This window comes from Diachasma alloeum, unplaced genomic scaffold (genome assembly GCF_001412515.2).
Source record: "Diachasma alloeum isolate Michigan unplaced genomic scaffold, Dall2.0 Dall_scaffold_00550, whole genome shotgun sequence".
NCBI classification, from domain to species: Eukaryota; Metazoa; Arthropoda; class Insecta; order Hymenoptera; family Braconidae; genus Diachasma; species Diachasma alloeum.
The window spans coordinates 263311-276213 of record NW_021680682.1 but is presented as its reverse complement, the minus strand read 5'-3'; the positions used below and the strand labels follow the sequence as shown (position 1 = coordinate 276213).

Sequence of the window (12903 nt, the reverse complement as noted above, 5' to 3'; positions counted from 1 at the left end):
GCATTTCCGGGTGAAATTTAACATTCGAAGATTTCAGGAAATAACCTAGATACGAAAAGAATCTATATATTCAAATATTGTTGGTTCATTAAGAGGAACATTTTTCGTTTGAACTAGTTTTTCCTACCTTGGATAGTATCTGATCAAACTCAGTTTGAATTATTAATCACCCTTTTTTTCATCGGTTATCGGCAAAATGACTTTCAAATTCAGATTCTATGCACCAAAAAACAGAAAAAATACCATCAAGTTGATCCATGTTTTCCATCCATTTGGTTGGTTCAAATTTTTCAAAGAAATGTCTGTAATTCCATGAAACTTCATATCTTCACGTTTCATGATATTTCAAATAAGCAGGAATTACAGAATCGAAAATTCTTTCGATTACAGGAAAAAAATCAAGTCCAAAGCAAGGAGAAAATAAAAAAAAAATCATTTTAATTTCTACCATAATCGATGAGTTGAGTTTTCTATATGTCCTCACCCGTCATTGCAAGAGAAATTGCTGCATGAAAGTTAGAAAGTCAAATACGAGATGAAAATCTGAATTTCGATTTCTGCATACGTAATACGCAAAATGGCTTCACCCCATGGTTTTGTCAAATCAACATTGTTTTTGGAAAAAACAAAATTAATTCTGTGCATTCCAATGGTCAATGTTTCCTGCAATTATGCACGCTTTCTACTCGTCGCCCACCGTGGGTTTTTATCGACGGATCAGATTTCGTGTAGAACAAAACACATCAACAACTCATCCTACGACCTTGAGACGTGAACACAGCCTTATTCATACGATGTAAACATTTTAGTTAATTAATTTATTCAGACTACTCTTCAGATTTCAATACCAAATACGAAGAAGGAAAACACTAAATCATAAAATAGAGATACCTGGGGTGTGAAAGCTTTCAGGATGAATCATCAAAAGATATTTTTTGGTGATAATGTTGTGATGTACTGAAAGATCCAATGATATTTTTATCTAAATTCAGCTATTTCAAAGATATTCGCAAAATAATTTCGGGAGGCTTTTGTTTTAGGGTGTCCACCTGGAAGTTTCAACAACACTCCCTGACTTTTCCCGGTCAAATTAATGAAATTCCCTGACCATAGGTTAAATGTTAAATTCATTAAATTTGGCGAAAAGACCCATCAAGTGAATTTTCATCATTTCTTGTTTTCACCTTCAAAATTTTCCTTGGATCCTCATTTTCATCCAATTATTCAGCCTTTTTTTCAATGTTTGTCAAACTTCAAAGAATAAAATTGAGTATTAGTTTTCCATTGCATAGAATGGATTAAGAAAAAATGAATCTTTTAGATTTAATCTGTCTGCTTCACACGATTTTTTAGTCATTATGCAAGAACAAACAAAAAACAGTGCATTGAAAGGAACATTTTTTTCATGGGCTATTATCCATAATTTATAACGTAAAATGGGTACTTCATTTCATTTTCTAGAGTCTAACGAAAGTTGCGGAATAGAAAAATCTACATCAGATGGCAATTGCGCAATAAAGGAAGTATGGCCAAGGGAATTTTTAGACTTTTCAATTTTAGCGAGATCTCCCCTTAGGAGGTGATTACTCTGTCAACTTTCCAACAAAAATACGTACAGTGAAAAATTTGTCTAGAACATTAGAATGCTAACATCTCTCTAGCCGACCAGGTTGGAACTCTCAGTGTTTTCGCAGTTTGTATATTGCTAGAAATGAGTGAATTGCGTTGAAACGTAGAATGCTGAATTTAGAATTTTCCATAGAAAAACCGCAAAAACAGTGGGTTCCCAAGTCTCATCCCACAGGAAGATGTTAACATCCCACTTTTCTAAGTAAATTTGAGATTAAATTCCAGGACAATATTATTTGCCAACAGAAGAATTTCCAAAAAATTAGGTACTTGAAGAAAACAAGCTTCAAATTTTAAAATTCCAGAAAGTTACCGTAATTCCCTGACTTTTTCCTGACATTTCCAGGCCAATCAAATTCCCTGATAATTCTCAGTTTTCCAGATTTCCAGATTTCTGACGGCTGGACATCCTGTGTTTCTAGAAGATTCGTCTTTGTAAAAAGTCTCTTTTTATAAATCTTAATACAACTGCTAACTATCAAAATAATCACCTAATTATGAAAAATGATAATTCTTTCGAAATCCACTAGTCACCCGCATATGCTCCAGAAGCTCCAAATAAATCTTTCAATACTTCGCTTAAGCCCAAATCCTTTTATTATCCCATCACAACACTTTACAAGACTCTTTTATCAACCTCATCTTCCTTTTCGTTTTCCTTTTGACCCCTTCCCTTTTTTTCCTCTATTTTTCTTTTTCTCCTGTATTTTTCTTAATTTCATCACTTGCTCCGGGGTCTTCAGTTCTCCCCTCCCTTTAATTTTCTCTTTCAACTTCTGATTGTGTCTTCCCCAGTGAGTATTCGGCGTCGTCTTCAGCCTCCTGCTATCCTCGACCTCCCCTTCATCCTCACTAGCATCCCCGATTTTCGATTTCTCCTTCCATTGCTCATACCGATTGGTTTTGTATGTAGCTGGAATCCAAGCCCCAGACTCGGTTCTGATCTTGCCCACTTTCGAATTACTATTAATAGTAATCATCTTCTTCTTCTTCCTATCCCACTTCTTGACTTGTGTCTGTAACCTTCTAGACTCTTCGTTGTCAACTGTCAGGTCCATCTGGACCTTTTCAGCAGCAGTGGCGAAGTGATTGACAGCTAGACCTTCCTCAGTGTGTCTATCGGATGCTGAATAAGGGATGTAGAATTCTGAGTCTTGTACGTCTCTTCTTCTCTTCTTTTTCTTTGGTTCTCTGTACAGATCATCGAGTTTCCTCTTCTTATCAGTGATGACCTGGCTAAAGGCTCCAGCAATATCCGCAGAACTGCTGCCATCGAGTTGAGATCTCTCCCGTTCTTTGATCACAAAGTTTTTAGCATTTTGTTTACGTTCATCTTCTTGTTCCTTGAATGTTTCAATTACGTTCTTGTGGAATTGTCGTTTCGTCTTCATGACCTTATAATCCATAGACGAGGGTTTCATTCCTATCTCGAAGATTGTTCCTGAGGGGCGGTACTTCTTCATCTGGGAGAGGAAGTCTGCAACCTTAGGGGAGAGATCTCCATAGTCTGTGAAGACGCCTGCACTGGCAATATCGAGCTCCTTAGAACGTTTTACCGAGTCCACTGAGGCGGATGGACGAGATCTTAGGTATTGTAGGTATCCATTTTTGGAAACCTGAGCCATGTTTTTTAGGTCTGTAATAGTCTCGTGCCAGGAGTTGAGTTCGCTTAGCTCCTGCTCGATCATTGAGGGGGGCATTCTGCCGATCGCTCCGTTTGCAGGGGATCTAAAAAGAAGTGTATATATTATGGAGGCCATTGCGGAAATGTATTAATGGAGAAATGGATTATTGTGCCAGGATAATTTTTTAGTGAAGTTTGCAATTTGAAATTTTGAAATATCATTGCCATACATTTTTCTCAAAAAATCGGGATTCATTTATTTTCAAAATGTAAATTTATCGTTTTCATTATTAATCAATGATCGCAAATATCTCAAATTTATCAACTTGCGCGGATAATGTCAAAAGGCCTTTTTCATCATGATTTTGACAACTCGCAATGAAACAATGGAATTTCGATTCCATCCTTTAATACAAAATAATTTCATAATTTCTAAATAAATTCAACTATATCAGAGTTCCCGGTAGAAATGATTTATCTTAATTTTCCGGTTAAAACTTGTTTAATTCCGGCGAAATTTAAAAGGTTCTAACTCATTAACTCTTAATAAGTAATATTTAACAGATGGAGATGACACATTTAAAATCTCTAATATGTTGATGCGAAGGGGTCAAGAGCTGTTAGGACATTACTTTTGAATTTTATAACAGTGACTAATTTACATGATTTTTTTCGACGTTTGAAATTCAGTCTTGTGCACGAACATCTAGATTAGTACGTGTCTCATGGAATTAATTTGTAAACACTACACGGTCAATGCTTTTGCAATATCTGTATGGATTAGGAGTTACGTAAAAGTGTCGTCAAGTTTGAAAAATAATAATAAAATTTTGTATGAATTAGGCGAGTTTTTTCCCAGAAAATTGAGGTAAATGACTTCTAAAGACAACCCTAACATTCTCCAGTTTATCTGGAAATTAAGGAATACCTTTGCATTTTAGAAAGTTGCGAAATACCCTTGTTATTTATTGATGAATCAAATATCCTGAAAAGAAGTGTCGTTAGAGAAAAATATCGAAAGATCCTTCTTATAACGCGAAGAATTCCTTACGAAAGGTATTTCTATCGTTCCGTTTCTTAGCGCTATGAGCATTGTGCTTTTTTATGATTTTGTGAATAACATTGCGGTAGAGGCTAGGAAAATTTTCCAAAGATTTGACATCTTCTTTTGAAGCGTAGAAGTCATATTACGACATGAATTAGATTCAAAGTATTTTAAATAATAGAATATTAAAATTTGTATGGTGTAATTCGGTACGCTTCTTGTGTTAAACAGCAAAAAAGATATCAACTTTAAACGCGAATAGATAACTAATGGTGACATTTGCGATAAAAAATCCTGCACGATTTCATTAATTATAAGTTCAAGGTGAATGTTGATCTGTTTCAGATTTTCCAGTACATTTTTATACCACTTTTAACAAAGCCGTCGTATGCAACCAATGACGTTAGTAAGTTTTGCGTGATTAGCAGAGGGATAAATATCTGTTTCTACACTGAGAGTAAAATAAACACATCTTCACACACGTCTTGTTGGGACCAACAAAATTACTAGTTGAAAATTACCAAAAAAGAAGTTGTTTGGTTCGAATTTGAAAGTCTCAAACATGAATAATTGCTCGGCTTTCGACAATAACTAAATATTTGGCTCAAAAGACGGATAATTCATCAGAGGTGAAGGCACCAGACGGTGCCTTTTCAGGATGAGATTATCTCATATAGAGGAAAATTTATCAAAAAATATTTTGTCCCTAAGTTGCAAAATTTCTGTCATATCATTATTATTGTTTCATTTAAGGGTTCATTTCTTACGTTTTTCAGGAGCAAAATACGTATAGGAGTATCGAATAACGAAGGAGTGCTGAAAATGGCATTTCTTGCATTTCTTTTTTAATTACTAAATCTGTTTTTGCGACAAAAAGTTTTCATTTCGGCGCAACCTCTGCATGTTTGGCACAAAAAAATCCTTATTTGATAACGTTCAAAAAACTATTTTCTTGGTACAAGCAAAACTCGTTTGAGAACTCTTTCGCTTTTCTCTCAATGTAAAATCGAATAAATTATTCATAAATAATTGTACACTTTGGTCTTCATCGCCGACTTACCTCTCCGCCCCATCAGCCTCACCGTCGGCCGACAGAATATTCATCTTCATGCCAAGAAATAGATGTAGATCCAACAAATACGGAAATTCGTCATTAGCAATGATATTATAAGCAGTCCCAGACCGTCCCGCTCGAGCACAACGCCCCACCCTGTGCACGAACAATTTACTTTTCACTGGAAAATGAAAATTGATGACGTTATCTAGATGTGGGATGTCGAGTCCACGAGCTGCCACGTCTGTCACTACCAGGACTCTCGCTTTTCCAGACTGGAACTTGGCGGCATTGATCTTTCTGGCAGAGGCATCCAAATTCGAGTAAATAAAAGTGTTGGTGATCCCAGCTTGGTCCAGAATCATGTGGATGTACTCGACGTGATGCATTGTTGCTGCAAACAACGGTGGCACAATAATTTATAATAGAGAAAATATTTTTTGAAGATGGCCGGAAATGAATTCTATTCACAATAATGTATCCCCACACTTCTTCATAGAACCAATTTTCCAGATAAATGACCGACTAACTGATCAAACAGTCTCCGAAATCCTCTAGTCTTAATTGTTCCAATGATGATTTATTTTTCCCATAGATTGTATTGTGTATTTCGAATTGATAGTTTGTCTATTATTTGTTTTGCAGATCCAATTTCAATGACACAATGGTATAATAAGATGACTCAATTCAGTGCAATTCAGTGTAATTGCAAATTTATTTCGGAAAATTTCGGAGAAAATGATCAGAAACCTTTACTAGGGGTTACGGGGGAAAATCCCCTTATCCAAAATCCCTTCCTAAGATTATCCTCTCCTACAAAAATTGCCGAATACCCAAACACGAAATTCTCTCTCCCTCTTGTTCAATACATATACAAAGAATTATCCTATAATGAGGAATCAAACCAAGTTGTGTTTACGTTTACAGCCCGATCGGTCCCTTCTCAAATTGTGCCACATAATAAATACCTCTAATCCATTACAAGTACATCTTACAATTTCATTTTTCGGTCATTTTTCGCCTACAATATCGTCCTGTAACTTTTTCCACATTTGTATTTAATAATGTATAAAATTTCATATGATGATATGTGCAAGGTGTTGTATTAAAATATTCAATAAAAAAATGAATTACAAAAATTAATTGATTAAAAAAAAGCAAATTACAAGAGCAAAATATGAAAAAAAAAAAGAAAATTAAATTTCAAATTAAAATTTTAAAAAAATTATAATTCGGCTGCATATATGCAGCTTCCAATTCTCGTGTTTTTATATTTTTGCATTTTTGCAGGCGGGAATTTTGATGTCGGGGATTATGGTCAAAGAGGCTTTTATTTTGGGGATTATTGTCGAAGGAGATTTTTGATTTAGGGATTATTGTATCTGGGAATTTTCTCGCGGGGTTTTTTATCTCGGGGATTCATGCCTGTCACCTTTACTAGGGGGCCCTCTGCTCGTTCTGCTCGCCAACCTCCATATGATCCCCATATGACCAACATGATCCTTATTTGGACCCTTATTCTCATCCTTGTGACCCTTAATTGTGGAGTCTTAATTTCGAGTACCAAATTTTCATCATTAAAAGTCGGTTTGGATTTTTATAATATAGAGAAATAGCAACATAACTACTCGTTATTGAGATCATTTGATACTTAATAAGATATCAAAATCAATGCGTTACGTTTTACTAATGCGAAACTGAATTCCATTAGACTTCAGTTTTTACTAAATATCTTGGAAATGAAGGGAAATATGTATCAAAAAAGGTCATAGAAATCTTCTTAGATGACTACTTTAGATCCAAACATATTTATCAAAACACAGCTAAAGGTGACTCATTCTGTTTCAGGATTTCAGTAACTTCACTGACGTGTCCGAATGAGAGAGACGTACTTCAAACAATAGAGCTGAAGAGATGTATCTCGTGTTCCAATTTTTTTCTTTTCAATTTTCATATTGCTTTTTACACCCCTTTCTTCGGGACCAATGAAGAGGTCGGCATATGTTCACATTTTTTGCTTCCGAAGAGAAGTATTGTATTCGTCAAATTCGAAATTCCCAATTTTTTGTGGCCGGATAACTAATTTTGGCCACAGGAATTCGAATATGCTATTTTTTAGACTATGTCTTGATATATGCATGTATGTATGTGACCGATCATTTTTCGACGATAACTGAAAAAATAATTGCTTAAGGCCCGGGTAGTTTATCCTTCGAACGTGATCTTGATTGTTTTTTTTAAATTTGATTTTAGTCTGAAGTCTCTAAAAATTATGATTGTATAATTAAAAAAAACGTTGAAAAAAGCTGAACATTTTCAAAGAGCGTTTTTGAATAATATTGGGAAATAAACCCAATGGAGAGAAAATTGTAAATTAATATTTTGATGTATCTAATGGCTGTTAGGTCGTCATGTGTCACAGTAGTCAATAGCTGTCCGATCGTTAGTTACCATAATACATTATCCATTCACTATTTCCTCTCTATCGGACTTATTTCTTAATCTTTATTAAAAACGACTTCTGCGTGATGTCAAATCCAATGGAAATTTGTGATATATTTTACATTATGAAGATGGAAAAATAATCGAGACAACGTTCGAAAAATGAACTACCCGGGCCTTAAATGAATCCAATTGTAATTTAAAATATTCTTCCCAATGCCATCTTGACCGACTTCAATTATGAGAGTGATTGCATCATCTTTTGTTGAAAAAAATTTATTTGGAAATCAAAATTCAGGGAAAGGTAAAACATTTCAACTTTGGGGCAGTGTTAGCTGTCAACGTTGGAGAAAAATTGGATTCAATCAATCACCGAATTCAATTTAAAATACATCGTCATAGAAATTTCATTCGGAAGCAAATTACTAATTTATTAGCAAAAATGTGTTGACTATATTGTGAAAAAGGCAATTTCCCACTTGTTGTACTTTTACTAGTGCCATGTTGAACTTGTACTTTTTGATAACATTTTTGATTGAATTTATATGAAACGAGTTATGAGTTGTTTCTTCAATCTCGTGGAGATACATCGAGCCTAGAAATTAGAGGCACGCATTCTCATACAGAAATTTCAGAATGTTCCTCTGAAATACGGGTTTTTCATTGGGACACGGCTTTATACCATGATAAAACTACCGTTATCATTTGTCGTACCTGCAAAAACCACTGTCTGAGAGTCTTTCGCAATGACATACTTCAAAAGACACAGCAATACTGCCAACTTCTCTTCTTTCCTACAAGTGATGAACGACAACGTCAACTCATCAGGCAATTTACTCTCCACATCTAAACGAATCAGCGTTGGATCACTAAGTCCAGCTTTCGAAAACTCCACAAGAACTTTCGGCAATGTCGCAGAGAAGAGGAGAGTCTGTCTGTTCTCTGGTAAACGATTGGTGATCTCATGGATCTGCTCCCCCCAGCCCATCTCGAAGAGTCGATCAGCTTCATCGAAAATCACCAACTCGACATTTTTTAGAGTCAAGTCCATCTCCACGCAAATGTGGAGGAAACGACCTGGAGTGGCGACGATTATATCTGGGTTCCCATGAAGAACGCTGAATTGGTTGTCCATGCTATCTCCTCCTAGAATCACTGCCGCTTTGAGGCCTGTGAACTTGCCGAGGTCCTTGATGAATTTTAAGGTCTGGAGAGCGAGCTCTCGAGTAGGGGAGAGAATCAGGGCTCGAGCTCCGGCTTTTGCGTTTCTGGTTTTCAGTTTCTCAAAGAGTGGGATGAGGAAACAAGCTGTCTTGCCACTACCCGTGCGAGCCATGGCGACTACGTCGCGGCCTGTCAGGGCGACTGGAATTGTCTAAAATGAGAGGAAAAACTGAGTAAAGGATGGTGAAAACGAAAGGAGTTGATATGGAAACAATTAAGGATGTTCATCTATTTTGCAAAAATCAAATTTGTTCATGCAGACGAAAAATTCAGTAATTTTTTAACCTTATTTTTGATGGTGAAGAAAACTCAGCTAGCACTTCTGATGATGAAAAAAAATTATGGCAGTTGCTTCGACGGAATAAAATGAACGACTTTTTTTCTTACACAGCTGCTCTTATGAGACTTATTTTTCAATTGATAATTCACCAGTTGGGGGACTTCAAGGAGGAGGATGAAAATGGAGGGCAATGTAAAAAAGTATACTAACATCAATGGCTGAGAAAACACTTGGAGTACCCAGGCAAATATTAAGAACTTCAAGAGTTAGGGTGGACATTTTGTGCATATTGTCTATTTCTGAGTAATCCACCTGGGTTATCGGATTAAAATTTATTTCGCCTATTGTTTTCCATGGAAGCCGGATTAGTAAAACGTTACCGTTACTCACTAATTAGTGTAATTTATCTCAATAATAATGCAGGAAAAACGAATAGTTTCAACTAAGTTTTTCACAATGAGAATTAAATTGTTGAATAATTTATTCAGAATTGTCATAATCTTCTTCATCTTCTTCATCGTTTTTCTTTTTCTTTTTGCGTTATTTTTTATTTTTAGGGATGTATTATGTATTACATACATATATACTATCCTATATACATTTTTCTACAGTAAAGAACTGCATTACATTTTTTTTTGTTAAAAAAATTGCAGTATAAAACATATGTATAGTATATATAGTATGTATTTTTACTATATATATATATATATATATATATATATATATATATATATATATATATATATATATATANATGAGAATTAAATTGTTGAATAATTTATTCAGAATCGTCATAATCTTCTTCATCTTCTTCATCGTTTTTCTTTTTCTTTTTGCGTTATTTTTTATTTTTAGGGATGTATTATGTATTACATACATATATACTATCCTATATACATTTTTCTACAGTAAAGAACTGCATTACATTTTTTTTTGTTAAAAAAATTGCAGTATAAAACATATGTATAGTATATATAGTATGTATTTTTACTATATATATATATATATATATATATATATATATATATATATATATATATACTATTCTAAATATATATTTGTTACAGAACAATATATTCTATTATTACGGTAAGAAATGAATTTCCCGCTTTTTACAATTACTGTAAACAAAAGGTTACAGTACATAAACAAGCAGGGGACAGCAAGCATATGACACTGAGTAATCTTATTTTTTTTCGCCATCAATAGATTGGTGGTGGGCTTCCCCCATCAATCTATGGAATGGTCTGAAATAATACAAAAATTTATAACTTCACGATACTAACTAGCAGCAAAAATTTCAGATGGTTACTGTCACCTCCATGGAGGCTATTAAAATTCCAATGTTTTGAATACTTCGTATGGGCGGGTATACATATTTTTTGTCGAAATTTCAAGTTGCTATGTCGATTTTTGCACAAGCTATAGTGTTTACAAAGTTTTTTTATGAAAAAACGGAAAAACAGGAATATCTTGAAAACTTTGTATGAACGGGAATGTATACTTTGATTGATTTAGATAAAAGGCATCAAAACGAATATTTTGAAAACAAAAAAATCGAAATGAGTCCACTAGTCTTGAAGATATTTGCGGAAAACGATTTAAAAACCAATCGCTTTTTCTCCAAAACTATTAGATCCATCGGGCTGAAATTTTGCACAAAGTCAGTCCTCATTAAAACCTATAATTTAACAAAATTTAAGATTTTTTGGAATCACTTTAGCCACTGAATTACTCAGTTTTCTAAAAAATGACCACTCGGAAAAATAACCACTCCATTCGGAAGCAAAAAATACAAATAGACATCATATTATATTACTTAATAAGCGGAATGGAGGCTTCAAAAATCGTTACACTGAATTTTTTTAAAGTGGACCATGAACAAAATTACTCTATCACGTAAAAAAAGTCAAAACTTTTTTTAATGTTAGTGGAATCTTTAGCAATTATCTATGGAATGACTGCGCTTAGAAGAAAATAGCAAAATTGCATGATTGTATATCGATAGTACACATATTATATGCATACATACATAATTATACTCAGTCATTGTCAATATAATCAAAAAATTAATAACCCCAACGATTCTAGAACTGCGCTTCTCATCCACTTACCTTTCTTTGGATGGGAGTCGGAACTTTATATCCTCGTTTTAAAATCCCTTTTAACAAAGGAAAGCTCAAACCCATCCCCTGGAATCCACCAGACTTCTTTGAGGCCTTCGATTTGGGTAAAGACTCATTTTCCTCGTCCCTTTCGTCGTCTTCAACATCTTTGGGATCAGCAAATCCAACCAACTCCGTTTCCCTTAGCTTTTTCATCTTCAAATTAAACTCTAAACACTCAAACAATAAAAATAGAATGATAAATTATCATCAATCCTTTTCAACTCAATCTCAACTTGGTTAGAAACTCATCAAGAATTTCTCTAAACATAGACACAAACGTGAAATGAGCCAAACTATTTTATTCAAAAGTTCTTCTCAAAATCTACCATTTTTAATTAAGGATGGGTAAATTCTACGGTTTCACTCCGGAAAAAAACAACTCACATGTTATCCATCGACAAAAAAAAAAAATGTAATACACGTGGACTCATTGGCTCGTAACACAGTACAGTATGTGCTCAGCAGCACAGATCTCAGAACCTCAAACACTCGAAAACTCAGACAAAATTGGATTTTCTTGCGCACCTCCAAACTGCCGCCATATTTACCACTACAATCCACACACCGGTGTCAACATGGTGTCAACTTGGAATCGCTTTCCCCCTTTTCTTCACCTCCCTCGTCGGTAATTTCAACCCCTCCCTGAAAACCGGCGCGGGAGCACAATATTTGTTTTCTAATGCAAAGGAAAGTTCAGTTTTCACATTTACTACAGTGTTATTCATTGTCAAGGTACAGTGTCTGTTCAGGGAGCTGCCAACATTGCTCAATCCTACACCCCTTTCTAATCGCCGGCTTATGTTGATTGTCGTTGATATAATGAAACAATTGCAGGTATAGTTCCACTCAAGCGAACACCGCAGCATTTTCGCATATAGAATCTCTACAAAAAAGACGTGGAAAGATCCATGAATTTCGATAGATTTTAGAGGAAAATCATTGAGCAAGATGAGAGTTATCATAGATTGATCAGTTCTATTGTTGTCAAAGCAGGGAATTCTTTAAGATTACTAATAATTTTTGCAAAACAAATCAAATAACAAAATATAATGATAATTTCTATAATGATCAAATGCAGAAAGAACCTCATGGAAATTTCAGCAATTTATGTTAAAAATAAAATAATGAACCGTAAAAAGATATGAACATTCCACGCATGCAGTAACTCTACTCCTTTTTAGCTTTTTCAAAAGAAAAATTCCCTGATTCATCCATCAACAAACACTTTCTTCAACTTTCATTTGTCTTATTTTGCTGAAAAGTTGGCACATCAACTCTCTCCAAATTGAGTATAATCGAATTTGAAAACTGATTAACGCATTGAACCTTTGAAAAATCCTGAAAAATTCTCCGTAAAACTACAGCAAGTTCCTAAAAACACTTTCAAAATTACCTAACGTTCTAAGCTCAAAAAATTTGAAGAACTTCTCAAGCCCC

The 12903-nt window shown here is 34.5% G+C and overlaps 1 protein-coding gene across 4 annotated transcripts; it reads right to left on the bottom strand.

Annotated features, from left to right (window-relative positions):
• Positions 1-2203: 2203 nt before the first annotated feature.
• Positions 2204-11917, bottom strand: LOC107043163 (ATP-dependent RNA helicase DDX54). Of its 4 annotated transcripts, none has more exons than XM_015264503.1 (5): positions 11851-11917; positions 11413-11633; positions 8509-9169; positions 5359-5746; positions 2204-3357 (listed from the first exon to the last, which is right to left on the bottom strand). In XM_015264503.1, exons 2-5 carry the CDS (start codon positions 11617-11619, stop codon positions 2268-2270), a joined length of 2346 nt encoding a protein of 781 aa, XP_015119989.1. In that variant the 5' UTR covers positions 11620-11633; positions 11851-11917; the 3' UTR covers positions 2204-2267. The 4 variants fall into 4 exon arrangements, with proteins under 4 accessions (XP_015119989.1, XP_015119992.1, XP_015119990.1 ...); XM_015264506.1 differs by having other exon boundaries at positions 11793-11882; XM_015264504.1 differs by having other exon boundaries at positions 11413-11640; positions 11851-11874.
• Positions 11918-12903: the final 986 nt, after the last annotated feature.